Source organism: Bactrocera tryoni, chromosome 4 (assembly GCF_016617805.1).
Source record: "Bactrocera tryoni isolate S06 chromosome 4, CSIRO_BtryS06_freeze2, whole genome shotgun sequence".
In the NCBI taxonomy this organism is placed as follows: domain Eukaryota; kingdom Metazoa; phylum Arthropoda; class Insecta; order Diptera; family Tephritidae; genus Bactrocera; species Bactrocera tryoni.
This window is the reverse complement of record NC_052502.1, coordinates 71172570-71199015: the sequence shown is the minus strand read 5'-3', so window position 1 is coordinate 71199015 and position 26446 is coordinate 71172570. Positions and strand designations below refer to the sequence as shown.

The 26446-nt window shown below is 28.6% G+C and overlaps 1 protein-coding gene across 3 annotated transcripts in view; it reads left to right on the top strand.

Annotated features, from left to right (window-relative positions):
• LOC120773739 (1-phosphatidylinositol 4,5-bisphosphate phosphodiesterase) overlaps positions 1-26446 on the top strand; it is a 150477-nt gene that overhangs the window by 93346 nt on the left and 30685 nt on the right. For all 3 annotated transcript variants that reach the window (XM_040102798.1, XM_040102797.1, XM_040102799.1), the window contains exons 5-6: positions 15699-16261; positions 17376-17435. In XM_040102798.1, the coding sequence (XP_039958732.1) occupies positions 16082-16261; positions 17376-17435 (240 nt within the window). In that variant the 5' untranslated portion in view covers positions 15699-16081. The remainder of the gene's footprint in view (positions 1-15698; positions 16262-17375; positions 17436-26446) is intronic.

The following is a 26446-nucleotide window of genomic DNA, read 5'->3' as shown; positions in this document are numbered from 1 at the left end:
TTAAAGCAGCTGCGGGTATGTTACTTATGCTTTTGTCGTTGGCATATTTTTAGGCGTACATGCCACATACATACAATGTGTCAGTGAAGTTGGCATTATCTGCACAAAGCATCTGTCAATGGCACAACAGCTTGATTGTATATAAATTAATATATTTTAATGGTTTGGGAGGCGCTGCTTTAGGAAGTATTTGGTGTGCCCGAAAGTATGTGATGTAATTTCAATTTGTTATGCAGTAAAAAATATTGAAACATTTGCTTTTCGTTTTTGAATTTAGAGTGGGTAAATACGCTTGTAGTACCTAAGCCTGCGCAAGATTTGCTTTTCTCGCACTGGCGCCAAAATGTAGGCAACATATTCATGTTATATCCATAGGTACATATGAATGTCTTCATATTATTTGCTTATTCTTATATCCTGCAAACTCAAATTTGTTTATACAAATTTTTTTAGCACCGAAAAGTATGCTAAGCTCTTTTGAAAAGTTTTTATGCTTCAGAATTATGGAGTTACAAATGATTTGAAAGTAATACATAAATATTTTTTCGAAAAAGGTTGCGTTTACATGTTAAAACCTTTGAAAAAATATATAAGCTGCGGCTTAATGAATATTGCGCCTGAATGTATGCAATTTTTTTTTAATATGGCTGTATTGCATTTTTTTTGTCTAAAAAAGTTATACTTAACTTTTCCGTAATTTTTGCAACTTTTTTTTAACGAAAAGCAGCGAAAAGTATGCTAAGATACTTAAAAAGTGAACGATATACACATGTATATATGTAAGTACATATCTAATAAATAGATATTGCATCTATAGCAGAGTATAATTTTATACAATTAGAGTATAAAAATTTGTTTAAAAAAAATATGTGAAACATTTTCGACTTTTTTTTCCAAAATAAAAAAAAAAATATTTTTAAAAATTAAATTCAGATAATATTTTTAGAAACTAAATTATAAACCATTAAAGAAAAATTTGCGATTATATGCCCAAAATATTTAATGCAAATATAATTTGAACAGAAAGTTTTATAAATAATAAACTTAAAAAAATTTATTAAAATAATCAAAATTTTTCAAAAATCTTTTCTTTTTAATTTAATATTAAATATTTAAAAAAAATTGCGGTTTTATAAATATCTAATGTATATATACTATATAAAATGATTTTTAAGTAATAAACTTAAAAACAAAATTATTCAAAATTCGTTTACCCAAAAGTATGCAATAATTATTAAAAATTGGGCAGCATATGTATCTCCTTGTCGTATGTTTATCCAAATCAATAATTAAATTTCATATTTTAAAAAGTTTCTTTAAATTTAATAAAACAAAAATTTTTTTTTTACCAAAAGAAAGCAAAAAATATTAAAAAAAAACAAAAAACATTGCTGCACGTCACTTCGCAGGTAAATATACATATTTTCTCATAATTTCACAACAGTTTGACATTTACGAAAAGTTATTAAGTCGTTAAAAGTGCCCGAAAGTAAATTTGCGCCTAAAAGTATGCATTTTTTTGTATGTAGTTACATATATGCACATATATATGTATATTACATATGTATGTATGCTATGTACAGCAACGAAAATTTATATTTTTGTTCACATTCCACATTTTAAAATCTCCTGCAAAAATATCAAACCACAAAAGTACCTATGCACTGTCTCACATTTCACTTTTCACATTCCATGACAGCAGTGATAGCAACGATTTTATTAACTGGAAGCTTAAAGAGCGCACATACATATACGTATTTAGAAGAACCCTAATCCCAACTTAAAATTCTGCAGAAACCACGCCGCAGCCCCTAAAACTCTAGCACCTTCTCGTGTATCCCCTAAACATGCGTGGCCATAAATTACGCACTCAAGTTGTACACGCATAAATTTTGACATTAAATGGATGCGATTTGCGTGTTGCGACAACAGGCGCAAGCATAAACAGCTGTCACATTTGACGTACATGTATATGCGCCTGATACTATGCAACTACCTGTTAAGAGCAAACAACTTAAAAGCTCTTAAATTGTGTGCGGCATGAGTAGGCAGTTGTTGCTTGGCCCCGTTATGTTCAGCACTCGAGCTACACAGTGGCTTGCGTGTGACTGGCACTGTGCCTAAAATGCGGCAAATTTCCGCACTCCAAATCCATTTTCATTCGTGCTTCTAGAAATAAATTGCCAAAGACACTTTTTCGTGTATATGTGTGTGTGTGCATCGGGTCGGGCGAGACAAACTGACGACCGAATACGTCGAGCGTAACAATTGTTTGTGCGCGTCTGGGTCACACGCACTTGAGCGCTGCTAGTCGCCTTAAAGTATGCTAGGTGCCTGACTGCCTGCCTGCCTGCGCTTAAATTTTTGCCGGAGAATTTCTCAGGCGTTGAATTGCCGACGAATAATGAAATAGTTCGTGCGTGTAAATTATTGGTTCAAAGCGTGAAGCGGAATGGTTGAAAGCATGGAAAATATGAGTGCCAAAGGGCTGCCACAAGGAGAACGCTAGAGCCATAACTGTTGTTTTCCTTTGTTATTTTTAACTTTGACGTTTCTGCAATTGTCAGCATTTCAATTGAGCACGCAAATTTGAATATGTCACGCGTGAGAGCATTGAAAAGTTAACGGGATTTATGAGCTTTGATTAAGCCGTTAGTTCTGGCTGAGGTAAAAATTTATAGAAAATAATTGTAAATTTATGGAAAATTGAACTAAGTAAATGAAAATAGTACGAAGCAAAAAATGTAAAAAATAAAAATTAAATAATAATAAAATAGATGGCAACCCTCATATGCAATTAAATATTTTTAATTTTTAAGAAGGGACTATTCAAAATATAATATTACTGTTTGGCAAACCTTGTTTAATCTATTCATCAATTACTTGTATCATATTTCATTTAAACTTTTTGTAAGAGTTGGTTAATAAAAATTTAATAAATTTAAGATGGCAACTGTGGCAAAGACGCACCACAGTTAATGACAATGGATGTTTTGTTTTTTTTTTAATTTGAGCAAAGCTTTTTGCCATTAGCTTTCTTATGAGCAAAGCTTTTTGCCATATTAAAAACTTCATATTTTAATAAAAAAATTAAATTGAATAATGTTACTTAAAAATTTAAATTAAGAACAGGTGGCAACCCTTCTCAGTATAATCATTGTTTTTTGACAAAAAATACTGGTCAATGTCATTGCTTATTTTCAATAAATTAAATAAAATTGTTTTGAATTTAATACAGGTGGCAACTCTACCATAAAATTATGATACAAAATTAAATAATAAATAATGAAGTAATGTTCGTTACTTAATGCTTATTATATTAGGATATATGAAATTCGTTTTCACATAATGGTAATCATGCAATTAATTATAATTATGTGGCAATCTTGTAGAAAAAGTTTTTGACAAAATATGCTGTATACTACATTCATATGTATGTACTCCATACATTTTATAATAGTTTGGCATATGAATAAGATGGCTATAAAAGTATAAACACTGGCTGTAAAAAAGTAGGTAATTCTATTGCCAAATATTGGCAACTCTATTCGTAAACTTGTGAACTAAGAAAAATCTTATATATTTTTCTGATTTCCACTCGCTTTACTTACTGATTACGGCTCGTTAATATTATTTTAATTGTTATTTCACACGTTGGCAACCCTTCACAAAAAAATTACATTCCGATATATTGGCAACTCTATTCTTTAAAAAACAAAATTATAGAAATAAATATATTAATTTTTTGGCAAACAAAAATTAGTTTTATTTAATTCTAAAATTAATTCAATTCAAAACTAAATATTACTTATTTATATTTAATTGGCAACGCTACTAAAAACACAACCGTTCAGTGTTTAACTCTAAATATGCTAAAAGATACCAGATTTTTTACCCATAAACATTTCAATAAATTCAAACTTTATATAACAATTAGCATTAAGTGGCAACCCTGTAAAAAAATATTATGAAGCTTATGGAATATTAAATAACTCCGACTAGTTATCTAATTTCTTTGATGACAACAAAGTCACTCTAATACTGAAAAATTCATAACGAACGAGCTCATCACAGTTTGACAAATTCTAAAAATTTTTCAGTCCCTTACCACCATCATCTAGTTTTAATCAAATGTACTACCCTCAATATTTCCCACTTGCTATACAGCTTCGATGAATTTGATTATAAATTTCCTAGAAATCGTCATCGTAAAATCAAACAAACTTCAAAAGTGACATACAAATCTGGCATGCCAACAGCAAGCGCTCGGAACAATATGCAAAGTTCATAGTTTTTCCACCAAAATCGTCACCTGCCCACCTACCCACGCATGCCAACGGCAGAAGTTTAATAAAACTTATGTAAAAGCTAATCAAACCGGTGAGGATATAATTTGCCGTGGCAACTTCAGCTGAATGTCAATCTTGTACGCGCACACCGCAAAAGTGAAAAGTGATACGAGCAGCGCAGCAAAGTTAAAAAAAAACCGAGCAAGTCGAAGCAACAGGCAGTAAATGAAGAACGCAACACACGAACTGGTTAATAAATTGTAAGCGGCTGTTGTAAAATATGCAAAGCTTGCGAAAAAAAAGTATTTATAATAAAAAAAAAAAGTTTCACGAAATGTGTTTGCACAGGCAGCGAGCCTAAAAGTATGCAGTTCATTAAAACTTGCTGCGACTAAAGTGAAATGCAAACGACTAGTTGAGCTGTTGTAGGCGGCAAACGTGAGGCAGCCAAGCGGTGGAGTATAAGAAAAGTGGAAATTAAAAAGTTTTGACAACCACACAACTGGAGATTGCTTACAGTGGCATAAATATGTAATGTGCAAAGCGCCTGATTGTATGCTTTAAGTACTTGAAGTGAGAAAATATGAATGTTTAAAGCAAAATGTACGCGAAATGTTAAAAATAAACAATGATGCAATTTTTAACATTAATGCTTCCGCCTAAAAGTATGCTAAACAAATCATAACACTGATATTTCCATGCTATAGAATTTATAATTTCTATTGCAACCCTAAACTGCATGCATTTAAAAACTGAGGAGATTAAATAGGAGCAAAAATAATAAATTACGCCTAAAAGTCGACTAGATTTTTCAGCCGGAACTCTGTTAAAAAAAAACAACAAAAAGTGAAAATATTTTAAACTTTAAAACTATGAAAGAAGTATTTAAAAGCGTTAAAATAGTAAAGATACAAATATAAAATATTATAATCGCCTAAAAATTTGTTAAAGAATATGTACTTTTTATAATTTAGTTTTTTAAGATGAAACATTAATTTTTTTATTGAAATAAAAATATATGCGCGCCCATTTAATTATTTAAATCAATTAAAATTTTTAAATGCGCCTAAAAGTGTGCATAAAAAATAACTTGCAATTTCTTGTAAAAGTTTGATAAATTATTAATTTAGTATTTATATACACTGTAAAATTCGGATTCTTATTCTTTTTCGCATAACACATTTGCTCCTAAAAGTATGCTTCCCATAATTAAAGTATGTATTAAAGTTTATTACTCAAATAATCATTAATATTTATAACTATTTTTTTATTTATAGTAAGAGGCAGTAAATCTTGAATTATAATGTGCCTTATTATTTCACCCTCAAAACATTGGCCCCTATAACTGTGCTTTCATAAGTGACTAAATTTAATTTCTGTTTTATTATAAACACATATTTAGTTTTGCATTTAAATAAGTAACTTTGAACTGAAATTTTCCATATTACTGCTTTAAAGCCACAACACTGTATAAAACCGCCTAAAAGTATACAATTGTTTGTTAAAAACTCGAAAATATATAACTACGACTAAAAATTATATTCTTAGCATTTTTCTCACTAACGCTTAAGCTCACAACTAGTTATTTTACTTACCATAGCTAAAAATTTATTTTAATATAATACACAACTAAAAGTATGCTTTGATTTTTGTTAAATTATTGAAATTTTTCGTTAATTTATTGAAATTTTATTCAAAAGCATTTATTATTTTTAAATTCCACTTAAAGTTTAATGAAGGCTATAATATTTTATGCCTTCATGCACAATTTCAAAACTGCGCGCTTAAAAGTATACTTCACTTTTCCCCCAAAGCCGCCAAAAGCCATTCAACCATGAGCCAATTTTAAACCCAACCAAAACAGATTAAAATATTCAGGATTCGCATAAAAAATAAAAGTGTCATATATTATTTGTGCATTGTTTTGTCAGCGCTTGTAATACGTAAAGCCTAATAATATGCAACTTATAAGCTTTTGTACAATGCAACAATGATATTACGCAAACAATGCCACCGAACAAAAGTCTCCCTCACGTGAGCTTAACTCATACGCGCGCATTTAAGGCCGCACAACAAACAACGGCCCGAATATGACCAACATAGGCCGGCCGAACGGTGCGACGACGGCTGAAACGAATGCGTATTTAATTGATTAATCCAGCAGTGGCAAATTGCGCTGATGGCATTTTAAGAATATGGCACACCGTGCGTTAAACAAAAACAGAATTGAGCCAACAATAACAGTAAAAATATACGCTCGAGCGTGTTTAAGCCAACAACAGGTGTCTAACGTGTATTCGTTGTAGTGAATACTGTGGTATTATAATGCCCCAACATACGCAACAACTTATGTAAACAGCAATCAAACAGCCAACCGACCGAGGCACATACATATGTGGCAACGCCTACAATTCTTCCTTCTACTGTCGCCCACGCGCTGGCCCTACAACTTTCAACGTTTATATAGCGTCAATGCGAAAGCACGTGAATGTGTTAATCGGCTAACAAGTGGCGGCGTGGATAAGCCCCCAAGGAGCTGGAAAACAACATAGCGTCAACAAATTTCGACCCGAAATTTGTGAAAACTAGTTTTTTTAGAATATATTTAGTAACGATCAAAGCGCTAAATAGCAATTTATTTGCAAAAACGCCAAAATGTAGGCAATAGAAAAAGGTGTAAACAGATTTGAAGCAATTTTGAACCATATACATTATGTTGCATGTATCGAGGCAATGAGAGAATAAAAAATAAACTAGAAATCATTGAAAAGGGTTGATATTAAAAGAATTGAAAAAAAGTATGCTCAAATTTTGTATAAATAATAGGAAAGTACTAAAAGCTTTGATTTTCAGAGCAAAAATTTACTAAAACGAATATTTTAGTACAAAAACTTAGTGCTAAAATATTAGTATCTAATATATCAGTACTAAAAATAAGTACTAAAATTTGAAAATGCAAATTTAGTACTAAATATTTTCAATGCAAATGAAAATATTTTAAATTTAATAGACCTTGTTAGTGCTAAAATATTATTACTAAAAAATAAGTACTAAAAGTCAAAAATGAATAATTTAGTGCTAAATATTTTCTATACAAAACAATGTAACTTTAATTTAATAGAAAAAAATTCTTTCAAAATTTACGACCAATATGAAAAACTACGGAGGACCTACATATTAGAAAATAATGCAATAATTTTATATCATATCAAATTTAGTACTAAAAGTTTCAATCCGAAAGGTATTTAAAAATGGTAATACTAAAATTATTTTATTTTCTAATTGGGGGGTTCTATAAAGAAAATAGCAAAAAAGTGAAATTTAGTGCTAAATAAATTGATATAGAATTTAGTACTAAAAAAGAGTAAAATTATGCTGAGTACGCTGAGTAATGTAATACACATTAATTTTTTCGGTTTTCCATTTAAAAAATAATACTTTCAGAAAGAAATAAGTACCAAGTAAAAATTAAAACTAAAAATTAGTACTAAACAAATGTGTACAAAATTAAGTTCTTAAATACAGAAAATTGTGCAAAAATAAGAAATTAGACGCAAAAAGCTTAATGGAGACAGAAAAAGTATGCACGTATAATTACTCAAAATTAGTTTAGTACTAAAAAATTTATTTAAAATTTATTACTTAAATAGAGTAAACTGTGGAAAAACATAAAATTAAGCGCGAAAAACATAATGGAAATAAGCAAAGTATGTACTAAAACAGTACTAAAGTTGTCGAATCAAAATTTTAGTACAAAAAATTTTGTATTAGACATCGGACATTTTTTCGAAAATAAAATAAAACGTTAGTAAAAATTATCGGATTACGATTTGAGTACTAATAATTTAGCATTGGACACTGAAAACTTTCTCAAAAGTAAAATAAAACGTTAGTAAGAAAATTAGTGCTAAACTCTTCAAAATATGTACCTATAAAATAGTAAAATTTTTTTTTAATTGTGAGTGTTTGTAACACAGTACTACATTTTTTGCACCTTTAAAATAGTACTACTTTTTTTAAAATTTTTTAGCTTATAACAAAGTACTAAATTTTTTTGTACAATTTTTTTTAGATCAAATAATTTAGTACTAGGAGCTGTAAACTTTATTTAAACCAAAAAAAATAATAATGATGCACATTAGTACTTAACACCATACTTTACCACAGTACCAAGCGACAAACCTTTTTCTCTAAACGAAAATATGAAAATTTAAAATATTGAGTAAGAAAATTAGTACTAAAATTGTAGGTGTAAACTTTAAGCAATATATTTTTTGCGTACTAAAATATAAAAATAATATTTAAATAGAACACTTTATTCCAATGTCTCTTTAGATATGGAATTGGTAGTTTGGGAATTATAACTGGCATAAAACTTCGTATCGATTTAAGTACTAGTACCTAAAAATTAGTACTAGAAGCCTGAAATTAACAAAATTTCGAATAATAAATGGTGTACCAAAAACTACTAGAATTTAGTACCAGAATTGAACATAATTGCAATGAATAAAAAATGTGCGAAATTACTAAGTTTTTTAGTACTAAATTTTTATTATTAGTATTTTCGTATTGCATTTCATACCAGATCTAGTATTAAACTATTTCTGATGAGTTGAAAACAGTTTATATATCATACTGTACTAAATTTGTACTAAATTTTGTGCTAATGCCTTTCATTATCGTACAAATAGTACTAAAACTAACTACTAAAATTTGGTAAAAAAATTAAATTTTATTATCATCGATGAGTTAAAACTTAAGGCACATGAACATAATTTAGTAAGTGTACTAAATAGTATATTAAAGCAGTTCTAAAATTTAGTACTAAAAATCATGATATTATTTTATCATCGTTTAGTTAAGACTTAATAAATATAATTAGTGTACTAAAATAGTACTACAATTGTATTAATATTTTATTATCGATGAGTTAAAACTTAAGAGATGTGAACACGATTTATATAAAAAGTGTACTAAAATAATACTAAAGTTTAGTACTAAAAATTATATTATACTTTTATCATCAATGAATTTTAATTTTGGTACAGAATGCAACAACAATGAATTTTAATTTTAGGTACAGAATGTAACTTATACTAGAAAATTTTGTACTAAAATAGTACTAAAAATTATATTATTATTTTATCATCGACTCATGGATCGAAACTTAAGAAAAATGTACTAAAATAGTACTAAAATTTAGTACTAAAAATTATACTATTATTATTTAAACATCGTTGAGTTAAAACTTTGGAGATATGAACATAATTTATATAAGTAGTGTACTAAAACAGTTTAGTACTAAAATTTATATTATAACTTTATCATCAATGAATTTTAATTTTAGGTATGGAGCGCAACTTATACATAAAAGTGGCATACTAAAATTTAGTACTAAAAAATATATCAAGAATTTAACGCCGATGTGTTTTAATCTTAACAGTTGTGTACTAAAATAATACTAGGATTTTTTTATTATATCAACAGACGCATTTTCTTAGCTTTCAGTTAAATTTAGAATTAAAAATCACTTTTTAAACATACTTTAATGTAAAGCATGAAAATGTTCCTCTCAAGCATTGCCTATAAGTATATATGTATAAAGGATTTCTATATATGTACATATAATTAAATACATAAAAAAATACGAACGATTACGTTATAATTTTTGCCTAACAGTTATATATTTGATTGAATTGTCCGTGAATGACTAACTGTCAGACGCTGGTCGTGCATTGTTCGTTGATTAGACGCGTGTAGATTAAACCATTGAAAATCATACATCATATATGTATGTATGTATATTTTTTTTCTTCTTCTTATTGCATTTGTGTATTACTTTCAACTCCCATTGTATTTGAATTATTGAAATAGATATCACTTCTAAATAGATATCACCTCTATTATATACAATATACATATACATATGTATATAAGTATGAATTTATTTGCTTGCGTTGACCTCGACCATTTGATTTACAAAAATTATGATAATGCCCACACACGCATTCACTCGCTGTGACACATACAAAGCGAAATGATAAGAGCATGAGATGACTGAAGATGATTGAATGAAATTTTATGCGGGTCATAAAGCAATTCAAATTCGGAAGGTCGGCGTGAGTCATAGCAGAGAAACGACTCTATTTGTTAAATGGAAAATATGGGAGGGCAGCTGATATAGGTACATACATATGTATATGTATGTATATGAAGTACAAAGTTTGACTTAAATTTTAATATTTTTGAAATTGAAATTTAATTAAATTTAACAATTAATTGTGGTTTTAATTTAGTACTAAATAGTACTAAAAAAATGTTACTTTAGATGTACTAAAACAGCACCCGAACAAGACGGAATTATTATGCAAATTAATTTCGGTATTCTCAATATGCAACTTCCATCTAAAATAGTACTAAAGTGTACTAAAATTTAGTATTAATTATGGTTTATGCGGAAATTCATAACAAAGCTATAGTTTATTTTCATCAGGACAAATTTTAAAAATTTTGGAAAAATATGTACTAAAAATTTTAAATAAAAGACACCTTAAGTTGTGCAAATCAGGGAATTCTCAGCATAAAGCTTCATCTAAAGCAATACTAAAAAATATATACAAAAGTGTACTAAAATTTGGTACTAAATATTTTTTATGCGGAAAACGAAAATTTTTTATTAATAAAGCAATTATGTTTATATTTGGTACAACAGCTATACTTTTTAAGAAATTAAAATTGTTTAGAAAAATTAGTACTCAAATTTTGAATTTGGATTTAGATAATGGATTCCAAAATGTAAAAGATTTTGTGCTTTAAGGGTTACAAATTACTCTGGTTACTCCGTTAACCACAACAACATATGACTTAGAAGTACAAAAACTGTACTAAAATTTAGTACTAAATATTTTTTATGCGGAAAACAATTTTTTTTTTTATAATTAAAGCAATCATACTTATATTTAATACAACAGCTATACTTTTTAAGGCATTAAAATTTGTTAGATAAATTAGTACTAAAAGTTTTGAAATTAGGATTAATGGATTCCAAAATGTAAAGGATTTTGTGCCTTAAGGGTTCTAAATTACTCTATTTATTCAGTAAACCACAGCTACATAAGCCTTAGAAGTACTAAAAAATGCTAAAATTTAGTACTAAATATAATTTGTGCTGAAAATCATATAAAGCAATAATATTTATATTTAGCACTAATTTTTATCTGTACAATGTATTAAAACCTTAAAAAAAATAGTACTAAAAGCATTGAAGTTCCCTTCAGGGGTTCCAAAATACTACCGAAAGTCTCAGTAAAGAGATGTACCGACTTGAGCTTAAAGTAGTTACAAAAAATATGTACTAAAATGTACAAGAATTTAGTACTAACTATTTTTAAAGCTGAAATCCATGACCATAATAAAGCAATAATATTTATATTTAATGCTAAAGTTAAACTCTTCAATGTGTTAAAAATTATAGGAAAATTGAGTACTAAAAATTTTGAAGATAGGATAATGTCGATGTTTTTGATTGTGTAGTAATATTAGGAACTTTCAGGGGTTCCAAAATAACCACAAAATTCTCAGTCAAGAGCTACAACACATGTAGTCTATAGTAGTAACAAATTATGTACTAAAATTTAGTACTAAATTTTTTATGGCAAAAATGATAAGAAAGCAATTACTCATGTTTTTAAACATTTTTTTAATCTTAACTTTTTTAGTATTAACATAAAATAAAAACTATTGAAAATTTAGTACCAAAAATTAACAAGTTAAGACAATGATGATGCTTTCTTCAATGTAAACTTTTTGGTACATTCAGCGGTTGAAATGACGCGCGCTGTTTTCAATGTTTTCGAAAAAAATAACTAAAATGGTACAAAAAGTTATGTACTAAAGGGTACTAATTTTTTTTAAACAATTTAAAAAAACTGCAAGTCTCACACAACCAAAAAATAGTACTAAAAACTATGCAGTAAAGAGTATTAAACTTTAGCACTAAAATTTTTAAATAATTTTAAAAAACTGCAAGTCTCACACAACCTAAAAATAGTACTAAAATGTATGTACTAAAAAAAATACTAAATACTAAAATATAGTACTAAATTTTAAATAATTGTAAAAAAAAACTAAACAATAAAAATAACAATAATACTAAAAAAATACTTAAGACTAAAATTTAGTACTCAATTTTTTTAAATAATTGTTAAAAAATAAACATTCGAATTAAACGCCGTTTTCCACAATTTCACTAAGGAGGTTGTACACAAGTTAAAACTGTAGTAAAAGATTTGTACTAAAGAGTACTAAAATTTTTTTTTAAAATCATAAAAAAGTATAAAATCATACATTTTAAATTATTTGTATGTAAATATCATAAAAAAGTATAAAATCTACATTTTAAAGTATTTGTATCTAATCAAATATAAACAAAAACCCCTTGCCGTCGTCTTACTCCTGAAAGTATGCAATATTAATGTAAAAAAAATTCCCTTTTCTCTATACTTTCGATTTTGTAACTAACCGCTTTAATTGCACGCCACGTCTTGTTTTACTCCTTTGTTCCCGTGCTTTTATCGCAAGCAACTAAAAGTAGACTACACGCGGCACACAACTTGCTTTTGCACCAGTAAAGCAAACATAAATAAAATAGCTAAATAAAATCAACAGCAGAAAAATAGAAGTAGACAGCTGGAAAATAAACGGGATTAAGAAAACTGCGCAGAAAATACAAGTAAAGCAAAAAGAAAAAGAAAAATAGAATAACATTTATTTTTCTATAACTGTATGCCCATTCATATGTACATATATACTATTTTTGCGCGCTGCGAGAATATATTCAGTTAATATGTAACAAGAGCAACAGAAAATAGCTGTTGTCATAGAAACAACAAACATTATTGATGACAAGTGACACAAGTGGGAAGAATGTGTTTGTCGTTTACACTCGAGCGCTTCAATTGCGTCGAGCTGCTTTCACTGACCAATACATACCACTCGAAATTGGTGAAATGAATGTTGTTGCAGCATACACATGTATATATGTCTGTAAGTATACATAATGCCAATATTCATACAATCGCCAAAATTATGCAGGGGGAATTACATATGTGTAAGGAGAGAAAAAATTTAGTTAGCTTTCAGGCGCATTCGAGTGGCATCTTCAGCAAAATTTTTCAACGAAATATTTTTTTATTTTTCACGCACTTCTTTCATTCTGCTTTACTTTACAGCAGTTGCTTGCATGTGCACTTAAGTGGTGGCACCAGATTCTTCGCTGGCTTTGCATGCATATGGGATTTAAGGAGCTACTATCTAGTGTTAGATACTTTTAGATGCTAGCACACAAACTTGACATCGATGTACAAGTGGGTTTTTGTGATTTTAGTATTATTTGGTTTACAAAGGAAATACGATTTTTAGGAGGAAGAACGAGTTTAACTCTATAAGATAGCATACTTTAGAGCGCACACTGTCAACAAAAGTCAAAACGATGCTCAAGTGTATTTTTGCGATTTTAATATTATTTGGTTTACCGAAAAATTTTTAATTTTAGAGAATTGCAAACAGCAAGTTCAACGCGATAAAGTAGCATACTTTCGGTCACACACTGTCAAACAAAGAAACCAAAAAAGCGGGAATAACAAAAATAATAATATAATTTGAAAATGCTCAACATTTTAGATTTTATAAAAACTTGTATAGCATACCCTTAGGATTCAAGCAGCTACTATCCTCTATTGCATACTTTTAGAGGCTGGTATGTATACTTAACTTTGAGCCGGAAGTGTATTTATAATATTTTAATATATTTATTATAAAACAAGAAATGAAATTTTTATAAATCGGTGAAACAACAAGTTTGTCTCTATGAAAAAGCATACTTCTTAGCGCACACTGTCATCAAATACAAAAATTGTGTAGTTTTAAAAGAATTTGAAATATCTTGAACAAAAATTATTAATTTCTCTACTGCATTCTTAATGTTGTCACTTTTATAGCATACCCTTAGGATTCAAGTAACTACTCTAGCTATTTTTAGAGGCTTGTGGACATGCTTGAATTTGACTCAAAAAAGTATTTTTACGTTTTGAGTAATATTCAACGTACAGAAGAAAAGAAAATCTTCGGAAAATTAAAGAGCTTTTAACATTAACAATTTTATAGCATACCTTTAGGATTCAAGCAACTACCCGTGTGACATTCAGAGGCTTGTGGACATGCTTGATTTTTGATTTCAAAAAATATTTTATGATTTGAGTAATATTCAACATACAAAAAAAAAGAAAATGTGGAAAAAAACGAAGGAGGAGCACTCAATATTAACTCAATACAAAGCATACTTTTTAGCGCATGCTGTCGACAAATAAAAAATTTTTAAAATGTAAGGGAAATTAAAGTATCCTGAATACAAAATATTAATTTCGTTTAGAAATTGTCAATTTATTATTTTCTAAATATACGTAGCATACCTTTAGGCGTAGTGAATTTCAAATATTTAAGGCATCACTACTAAATAATTCGAATTTAATACTCTCTCATTGTTATTAAATGCCAATTTATCATTATTTTTGGAAGAAAAATTCCACACACCTCAACAAATTCACTAAAAACCATAAATCAACCAGAGTAATCGAAACAATATGTGCTGCAACAAATCCACCTGCTCGCACCAACGAAAATAATTTATTTTCTTTTATCAATGTGACTGTGCGCTTAAAAGTTAATGACCCATACACGCGATCGGAAAAGAGATAATTCATACAGATGAGCATGAGGCATTGTAGTGCATACTTTTAGGCGCCTACAGCCACACTTCTTTCATAAGCACTCAAGTAGAAGTGCCTAAGCTATCAATCTACGGGAGATAAAGCCAATCAAAAGCCTAGACACCTAAAAGTAGGCTAAAAGCAAAAAACAAATGGGTAGCAGAAGCGAATCGGCAGATGAAGTAAACAAAGCAAAGGCACTGCGCTGCGAAACAACATAGAAAACGTAACAAAAAAATTTGATAGCTGACTGACAGTCGCCATCGACAGCATAATCGAATTAATTGGTTTATTAAAGCTACTGCATGGAATTCCATATTGTTTGTGTAGCCTTGTGTAAAGACCAGACTACTCAACAGATAAAGAGAGCTTAAATGGATAGGGACTTTTTTATTTAATAAAATATTAAAGACATGAAATAGTGAAATCGCAAAGCATTTCATTCGTGATGTGCATGTATGTTGCAATTCTCGTCGGGTTTATGAAGCTTTTGCTAGAAGTATTTGAACACAAATGTGGATTAAAGAATTTAATGACATTTCTTTCTGACTTTTTTACAATGTTCAATAGATAATCCTCATTCTTCGTGCGATTCGATCGTAAAGTAATTAACTAATTATTACTCCGCTCTCTCTATTTGCAGATTTTAACTAAAGATCTCAATCATTCCATATATACAAAAAACCGTTAAAAACTTGACGCTAACGACAACAAGAATCACATCACTCTCAGCAAATCGAATTTCGCAATCTCAAATATATAACCAGATGTACCGAAAATGTAAATATTTGCCTGCAAATCTTCAAAATATCTCAAAAGAAGAGTCACAAAGACGAAAATGATAATCTAGTCGCAAAAGTCAAGCAGGAACTTGATTCCTCTTGCAAAGTTTAAGCCAAAAAGACTTTTGGCTTTTGAAAAACAAACATATAACGGCAAATTTTAGTTGTAAATAAATATTTAGAAAAGAATATTACACGCTTATTAATTACTGTTAGTTGAGCAAAAAGTCGTCGGCCATTCAAAATGACGAAAAAGTACGAATTCGATTGGATCATTCCGGTGCCGGAGGAATTGACCACCGGCTGCGTGTTCGATCGTTGGTTTGAGAATGAGAAGGAAACAAAGGAGAATGATTTTGAGAAGGACGCAATGTTCAAAGTGGACGAATACGGATTCTTTTTGTATTGGAAAAGCGATGGCAGGGTGAGTAGACAATGGAAAATTATTTTGCTAATTTCAAAAATTGTAAGATTAAAAAAATTAGGAATTAAATTCTTCATATAACAAAAAAAAATTTTACATAAATACACAAAATTAATAATAGCAACAACTTAAATATATATGCGAGATTTTTAAACAAAATAAAATTAACAGCTTTAAGAAAAACAAACAAAAATAATTAAAAAACTAGTTCAAAATTATTTTTGAATTACTTCGAATAAAAAATAATCTTATGAATAATAACAAGCAATTTTAATACAATACTTTAAAGTATTTTATTAAGACATAAAAAATAAATATAATGAAAAAACACACCCTATGAAAAGCAATATAAAATAAAAATTTTAAATCTTTTCATTTCAAAAACCTAAGAATATTTTAGATAAGAAATTAAATTAAACCAAAATCAAAAAATTAAGTTTAAGAAATTTTGTTTTGAATTAAAAGTAATATTTTAGAAAAATTAAAAATTTTAAAAACATTTTCTTGAAAATAAAAATATAAATAAAGTAAGTTTTTCCATTTTATAAATGTTTGTGCACTTAAACAGAACAATATTTTTACTTTTATGGAAAAAAAATTTATTTATTTTTTTTAAGAAATAACTTTTAGAAATATGATAAAAACCTTAATAAAATTTAAAACTTATTAATTCAATTTTAAATATGTCTATGCACATAAAAAAATTATTTTTACTTGTACAGAAAAAACATTTATTCCATTTTTTTCTTTTTGAAGTAATAATTTTTAGAAAAATGATAAGAACATTAAAAACTTTAAATAAATTTATAACTTTTGAAAACAAAATTTAAATTTTTAATATTTATATTTTTTAAGGTCATATATTTAGAAATGAGTTCTCTTTTTATTATATGCATATATTTATTTATTTTTTTTTTAAGCTAATAGTTAAAATTGTGGAAAAAAAAATTTAAGTTGAGAAAAAAAATTATATTAAAAAAATGATAATAATAATTTAAACTAAAATTAAAACTTAGTTAAAAATTTAATAAGTTTATATAAAATTATATAAATTTTTAAAATAAAAATTGTTTTCCTAAAATCTCTTTCATACAAATTCCACATACCTGTTCAGGAAGGTGACGTCATAGAATTGTGTCAAGTTAGTGATATAAGAGCGGGAGGCGTGCCGAAGGTAAGTAATATCGATGTTTATACATAAAACAAATAAAAAAGGAAAGAAAAATATTAAATTAAATAAAATTTTTATATGGAATTTAAAAAAAAAATATTAAATAAAATGAAATGTTTAAAATAGCATAAAAAATACATTTCTTAGACGAATAAATTTTTAAACTGCTAAAATTTCCGAACTCGCTTGCATTTCGATTTTTCAATTTGAAGCTCAGTACTAAATAATTTGTACTGTATACTATCTAATATAATAACATTACTAAAAAATATTATATTTGTCTAAATTGAATCACCAAAATCAAAAGCCGCACGTTTTGCGCTTTCCACTACGCCTATAATACCTGTCAACCACACACATTCACACACACAAACACTCAACCAAACAACTATAACCAACTATTATACGAACAATGCCACAATTGAAGAGCTGCAACCGCAAAAGCCACAGCAACCGCAGAAGCTTGAGCGCACAAGCACACCTTTCACCTTAACGAATCCGTCTTCTTTGCACTTCACACGCCGCTAATTTCTCCACTACATTTTGGTCTGTCCTCTTCGCCAGAAGTGTGTGGCATTGCCGACACACATTTCCCGCTTTCGCTGCATGAATACAGCACAAATTCTCACTTCCATTCCTGTTTGAACACTACTCCCCTCTGGCAATGGCCTACACTGCGTATACGTTACTTGCTTTGTGGGCATTTCGTGGGTAACGTATACGCACTGTGGCACACAGTAAGGTCAACGAGTGGCATTTCATGGGATTAAAGCTATGCATGTCAGCTGCTATGTGCGCTTGTTCACGTATGTGTGTGTTTGTGTGCACTTTCGTTGATTTTGCCGGTGTCAGGCAACCACAATCATAATTCATTTTTGTGATGGTTATACGAGCATTCTGTTGCTATTGTTGTAATTGTGGTTTTGTTGCCTGTGTTATAACAACCGTAAGGTGTTGAAGTGTCAAAATGGGAGTTGCTGGAAAATGGTAGTGAGATTTAAGGGTTTAAGTTAGGAGGAACAAGCAAAGACGAAGGAGAATAGCAACAACAATAAATTACATAAAAACAAGATTCGGCTATTAAATTCAAATTATAGAACAATAACTCACTAGAAATTTTAAGAGTAAAATATTAGAACAAAACATCAAATTTAAATAATTTAAAAATTAAACTAAAATTAAAAGTAAAATTAATTAAAATAATAGAATAAAAGTTAAAGTTTCCATTAAATTTAAAATTAAAATTAAATTTAGTATTAAATTTAAACAAAAATTATATTTAAAACTAAAATTATAATTAAAATAAAAATTAAAATTAAAACTAAAAATTAAAAATAAATTAAAATTAAAATTAAAGTTGAAATTAAAATAAAATTACAATAATTATTAAAACTAAAATTCAAATTAAAGGCAAAATTAAAATTAAAATTGACATTAAAATTAAAATAAATAAATTAAATAAATCTAAAAAATTAAAATTAAAGTTGAAATTAAAATAAAATTACAATAATTATTAAAACTAAAATTCAAATTAAAGGCAAAATTAAAATTAAAATTGACATTAAAATTAAAATAAAACTACAATTAATATTAATATCAAAATTAAAATTAAAATTAAAACTAAAAATTAAAAATAAAAAATAAATGAAAATTAAAATTCAAATTTAAATTGAAATTGAAAATAAAATTAAAATAAAAAAATTAAAATTAAATTAAAATTAAAATTAAAAATAAAAAAAAAATTAAAATTAAATTAAAATTAAAATTAAAATAAAAATAAATGAAAAAAACAGAATATTGAAAGTGGTTTATTTGGTCTAATGAATATAAAAGCGTGGTTTTGCCATAAAAGCCGTTTAATATTCTTAAATTCCACAGAATTGGCTGTAAAGAAACTTTTTAGGTAGCTATTTGAATAGACGGTATGCTTAATCTAGACCAGTAAAAATTATTATATGAAAGACCTACTCGCGCGTTCTCACCGCACACCCTAGAAAGATGAGTAATCCTTGTGTAAGATGGAGTAGCCAACCCGTGTGAAACCTGGGGTCACAGCTAGAAGAGCAGAAGATTCAGCGGAGCCACGCCGACATATTCGGTTTAAGGGTACGTTGAAGTCTAATTGCGGAAATTGAGAAGAATTCTAGAAAAAGTGCTTAAATCGAAGGATGTCATGAGGTAGTGACCCTGATAATTGAAAACAATCAAAAGTCAATCTAAACGAGACCGATAGATGGCGCTAAATCCACCTTGATTTTAAATTTCAGACTATTACACTCAAGATAAATCGAAAAATTATATTCAACACCAAATGATGGTCACGAGATAAGAAAAAGTATTATAATAGTAATTGGTTTACTACGTAAAAAAAATTATATTTTGCGCTTGATGCTATTAATTTAAAAAATGATAATGATATTCTGTGGCTAACCCCAACAATATTTGCTTCTATAGATATGTATTTGAAAACATTAAATAACAGTACTCATATTTTAAATAAACAAATTTCCGCGTGAATTCCATAGAAACGCACCGAACACTGTTTATTTAATTGCAAGTCTATTTATTGCATCAATTAGTGAATTAAATTCAAATATGCGTAAAACCGCAAATGTAAACAAATAAGATGAACGATGTGTTAATGTTTGGCAATTGAAAATAACGCGAAAATCGGCCAGCTTGATGATGAGTGATTGATTGTTAATAATGTAGTTAATGAAGTGAAATTTAATTTGCGCGTCAAATGGATTAATGAAGAGCAAAAATCAACAAAAACAAAAACAAATAAAAATATAACTAATTGAGAAAATTTAAAACAAAAATGCTGGAAAGTGAGGCCGCAGAAGAAGTAAATTAATTAAAAAAATGGAAAACTTGAAAAAAATAGAAAACTAGAAAAAAATATCAAAGAAAAAAAAGGAAATATGTTAGTTAAAAAATGCGGAAACAACAAATGAAATATTTAATGAACTAACTAATGTATTTAAATTGCGTCAAAAAATGCAAAAAGTAATATATAGATTGAAATGACAAATATTTAAATGATATTTCTAAGGCTTGAAAATATTTCAGCCACTAATGGACTCTTTTAAAAATATTCAATACCCACGACTCGATATTAAACCTTTTCCATACATTTTCTTTTTGTAGTCTGAACAGGGTATACTAGTCCCTTTTCTAGTTTCTTTTCCCTCCCAGAAGCTTCTCACTTGTCGGCATCGCCGTTGTCTGACTAATATAACATACAGTTGCCATACAAACTGGTCGCTCAAAACTAAGTTCTTGTGTGGAAAACTTTTTAATAAGACAAACTATATTTGGCATGGATTAACATGATATGTTCAAAAAATTTGGCATGAATAATTTCCCAAGTCAAGGGTATAATCTCCAAACAAATCGTCTAAAGCAGGACACTATAGAATATCTGCCTTGCAAACTGACCAATTTAAATCAAGATAACACCTCTATAAAAAAACTTAAGTTAGCTGTAGTTAACTCATCTTAACTTAACTCAACTGAACTCTACTTATTTTAACTTAACTTAACTTAACTTAACTTAGCTTTACTTCACTTCACTTCACTTAACTTAGCTTCACTTCACTTAACTTAGCTTCACTTCGCTTCCTTAACTTAACTTTACTTCAACTTAACTTAACATAATTTAACTTAGCTTAACTTAACTTAACTTAACTTAACTTAACTTAACTTAACTTAACTTAACTTAACTTAACTTAACTTAACTTAACTTAACTTAACTTAACTTAACTTAACTTAACTTAACTTAACTTAACTTAACTTAACTTAACTTAACTTAACTTAACTTAACTTAACTTAACTTAACTTAACACAACTTAACTTAACTTAGCTTCACTTCACTTCACTTAACTTAACTCAAATTAACTCAACTTAACTTAACATAATTTAACTTAACTTAACTTAACTTAACTTCACTTCACTTCACTTCACTTCCTTACTTCACTTCACTTCACTTCACTTCACTCAACTGAACTTAATATAATTTAACTTAACTTAAATTAGCAAAACTTAACTTAGCAAAACTTAACTTAGCTTAACTTAGATTCACTTCACTTCCTTAACTTAACTTTACTTCAACTTAACTTAACATAATTTAACATAACTTAACTTAACTTAACTTAACTTAACTTAATTTAACTTAACTTAACTTAACTTAACTTAACTTAACTTAACTTAACTTAACTTAACTTAACTTAACTTAACTTAACTTAACTTAACTTAACTTAACTTAACTTAACTTAACTTAACTTAACTTAACTTAACTTAACCTAACTCAACTTAACTTAACCTAACTCAACTTTACTTAACATAATTTAACTTAACTTAACACAACTTAACTTAACACAAGCTAGAATAATAACATAGCTTCATTTCACTTCACTTAAATTAACTCAAGTTAACTCAACTTAACTTAACATAATTTAACTTAACTTATCTAAACTTTACATACATACTATTACATTTTTTAATCGATACTTTTTTTCAACAATTTTTTTGTTCTTAAATTTATACTATGGTATTATGTATTTTCTTGCTTAACTACATGCCTAGAAATATATAATTGTAACTGTGCAAAAAGAAACCCTTTCAACAAATAAAGAGCAGGTGAAAGTTATAACTACCACCGCCATGGCCTAGTTAACATTTTAATACAATTCTGTTGCAGCGCAACTCAAAAGGGCCAAAGAAAACTACGCACAAGAGGCGAGCAAATAATGCATTAAAATTGCATTGCATATCATTTGACTTGCAAAAGCCTGAGCAAAAGGATAACGATGAAAAGTAACAAGAGGGAGGGCGAAAGGAATGCGAGGGGCAATGAGCTGGCTTGGCGACTAAAGCAAAAATAAAGAGTTGGAAAATAATATATAGTATATATGTACATACATATACATATGTATATATGTGCTTATGTATATGTGTGTGTATGTTCGTGTGCTTGTGGTGTGTTGACCAACTGACGAACTGTTGATTGGCAAATTGACAGCAAGACAAAATTGATTTATATGATAACTGACAGTGGGAGGTCGAGAGTATGATATCGTGAGAGAGTTGAGTTCCACAAAGTTTGAATATTTAATCAACTGACTGGTTGGCTGACTAGTTTTCTGGCTACATGACTGATGGCTCGTGTGTCAAAATGGCTGACAAGTTAAATTTCAAACTGACTGACAAACTGAATGTGAAAGTGACCGACAAACAGAATGTCAAAGTGATCGACAAACTGAATGTCAAACGAACTGTCAAACTGACTGACAAACTAATTGACTGCCTCACTGACAGTGTCTCAGTCAACTGTTGAGCGTGTGAAATTATGCAGTAAAGGTAAGTTTCTGCCAGCTATCTGCCTCTCTCAATGCCAGCAATGCAAATGAGTCGCGCGTATTGCAACAATGGATCTCCTGCTAAGCAGCTGGCAAAGTAAGCTAAAGAAAACACAGCAGTCGTTCGGTTCGGTTATTTAATTTGTGCGAGTGTGCGCGCATTCCATGCAAACGTAATGAGCGTGAAAATTTTCGTGCATTAATCATTAGGGGGTAAAATACAACAGCAACAACAACAGCGTGAGCCAAACCGACTTTGTGTGTGCATATAAAACGCAGATAAAGGCAAAATAAAAATAAAAGAGTGGCAAAAAAAAACAATAAAAAATCCTAAAAATAAAGAGGAGTAAATGAAAAGCGAGTGGAATGAAAGCCAACATTTCGAAGCGCAAAAATGCTGAACTGCATGTAAAGTCCTTCAGCGAAAGCTGGCGTGTGTAAGTAAGTGTGTATGTGTGCCTTTCCAATTACATGCACACGCTTAGAAGCAACTTAAATGAGGCATTTTCCGCCAAATTGAGAAAAACCTGAAGTACGCGGCAATTCGCTTTGAAGCCACGTTGAAAATCAGCGGGTTTAAAGAGAAAATACTGCTAGCCGCATTCAGCTACAAAGCGTTGAAAAGTTGGTGAGGTGGTAAAGGAAAGTAAAGCGGGTAATACAAAGAAGGAAGGAAGTTAAATACAAATATGAAACCGAGCAGAAAACATCGGACACCCAATAAAAAATATATATATATATATATCTGATCAAAACCTGTCGATCCGTCTGTCTATATATCGTTGTGAGATTTTAGACGTGCTGTTTTCTCTACAAGGCATCGAATCGGACTAATATATCCTATAGCTGCGATACAAACTGACCGTTCAAAATGGAGTGCTTGTATGGAAAACTTTTTCATTTGACATGATGTCTTCCCGAAATTCAGTTCGGATTGAAAAGATGCTTTCACGAAATTGGACATGAATCTTAAAAACGTTATTTCTTCACTAATTTTTAAGATCGAGTGACTATAGCGGTTAGCTTCCCTACATACTGAATGAAGTCCTGTGAGAAAGACTTTTTTATTTGACAATATGTCTTCACGAAATTTGACATGGATTATTCCTCAAGATAGTACCGTTATCTCTTCACAAATTTTTATGATCCGATCACTATATGTAGTATATAGGTGTCATTCAAACTAAATTATCGAAATGAAGTCGTGTTATGGAAATCCTTATTATTTCGCAAGATATCTTCACGAAATTTAGTTTGAGTTATTGCCTAAGGCAACGCTACAATCTCTAAACAAATTTTAAGATCGTACCACTATAGCATACAGCTGTTATGCAAACTGAACTGTCAAAATTAAGTATTTGTATAATTTCATCTTTTATTTTAATTTTTTAAACAGTTTAAATGCAGATTAAAAACGAAAAGGGCTTAAGTTGAAAGTTGTTACTTTAGACAACCTTTAAAAAGTTTAAAGTTTCGTGTAAAGCCTTTTGTTCGATTAGTTCCGGGCGAACCAGTTTGGATGCCGGGTCAGAAAAATGCCTATATCTCCGAAAATAATTTGAATTTTGAAAAATCCTCTTGTACACATATTCTTGAATAGTTAAACTTTGAAAATATAAGAAAAAATTTCGATTTTTTTAAATTTCTAGACCAGTATACCCCCTTAAAAAAATTATTATTTTTTATTAAATTTTTTTCTTTTATCTGAAATGTAAGGATTTTTGCATTTTTTCATTTGTTGTTTTACATGTTAAATTTATACTTATCTCTTTTATTTTTAATATTTTTATTTTTGTTTATTATTTTTATTTACTATTTATTAAATTTAAAATATTCTCTATTTCGATTTTTATTTCATCTACAGTTAATAACATAATGAAACTAATTCTAACTGAAAATATAAACATAAAATTTAAGCTTCAGGCAAGAGAAAATGTTGAAAATTTTCGTATAAAAAGCGCATAAATTGCAATTTTAACTTAATAAAAAATATCAAAATAAATTATTTTAGACCTTTTTAATTTTGTATCATGCAAATTGACTTATGCTATACGGCTTTACAGCAATCATCATGATGTTTGACAAAAAATAGCAACTTAAAAGCGCTTAAGTAGAAAATTTTAAATTCTGAAAATCTTAAATAATTAAGATAATTGTAACAGCAAACAAGAAACTTGAAATTTAAGCTGCAGTTAAGAGCAAATGTTGAAAAATTGTATATAAAAAACGCATAAATTGAAAATTTCAATTTAATAAAAAATATTAACATACAATATTTTAGACTTTTTAATTTTATATCATGCAAAGTGACTTACGGTCTACGGCGTTACAGCAATTAGCATGACTTTTGCTCAAAAATAGCATGTTGAGTTGAAAAAACGATTAACTTGAAATTTTTAAATTCTGAAAATATTAAAAAAATGCTCAAGACTTTTTACTTATTATTTCTTCACAAAATCTTGCAAAATGGCTTATAAACTTGGCCTTACCAAAATAAGCACTACTTTTGCTCAATTAGAGCAACATTAAAATACATAAGTGGAATGTCTTATATTTTGAAAAATCTTAAAAAATATATTTTCCAATTTTTCGTTATTAGTTGTTGCCAAAATCGTGTAAAATGACTCGTCAGTCTCGGAAATACATCAACAAGACCCACTTTCATTCTAAAATAGCAATATTAAAATACATACATATGTACGTTGGAATTCTGACATTGTAAAAATCTTAAAAAAGAAAAATTTTCCAATTGTTCGTTACTATTTTTTGCCAAAATCCTGAAAAATGACCCGTCAGTCTTGAAATTACAGCAATAACTATCACTTTCAAATTAAAAAATGTCAATATGAAAGCACATAAGTTGAAAGTTTTAAATTTTGAAAATCTTAAAAACAACATTTCACAATTTTACGTTGTAATTTTTTGTCAAAATTGTGAAAAATTACCGTATATTTTGGAATTAAAGCAATAAGTAAAAAATTACGACATAAAATAGCATAAGTTGAAAGTTTTAAATTTTGAAAATCTTAAAAACAATATTTCACAATTTTACGTTGTAATTTTTTTCAAAATCGTGAAAAATTACCTCACGTTTTGGAATTAAAGCAAAAGGCACCACTTACAGTGAAAAATAGCAACAAAAAAGCACATAAGTGGAAATTTCAACATTTTGAAAAACTTAAAAACAAATATTTTAAAATCTTGAAAACAAATATACTGAAAATTTTCTTTGCAGAATTCTAAGAAATGGCCGTCAGTTTTGAAACTACAAGCCTAAGCTCAAACATTACTTAAAAAAGCAAAAAACAACAAAATATTGTTGGCGATACGCCTCTGCCCCACAACAATTTGTGTGCCATAATACAAACCAAATGTATTTTCATTTCTCCTACAAATTTCCGCTTACATTTGCATTTGTTTTCACTTTTTCATTAGCTACCTTTTAGCCATCTGTCACATGGCTGTCACAGCGCGCTCTGCTCTTGTCACGTGTGACAATTAATGCAAACGCATACGCCATTTTGTTTTCAATTTACGTGCATCGCAAACTGTCACATTCGGCAAAAGCCAAGCTGTGTGACAGCGAATAAACAAGTTTTACCCAGCCCAAAGGACAAAACACAAAAAAAAACAAAAAGTTTTGAAAAAAATCTG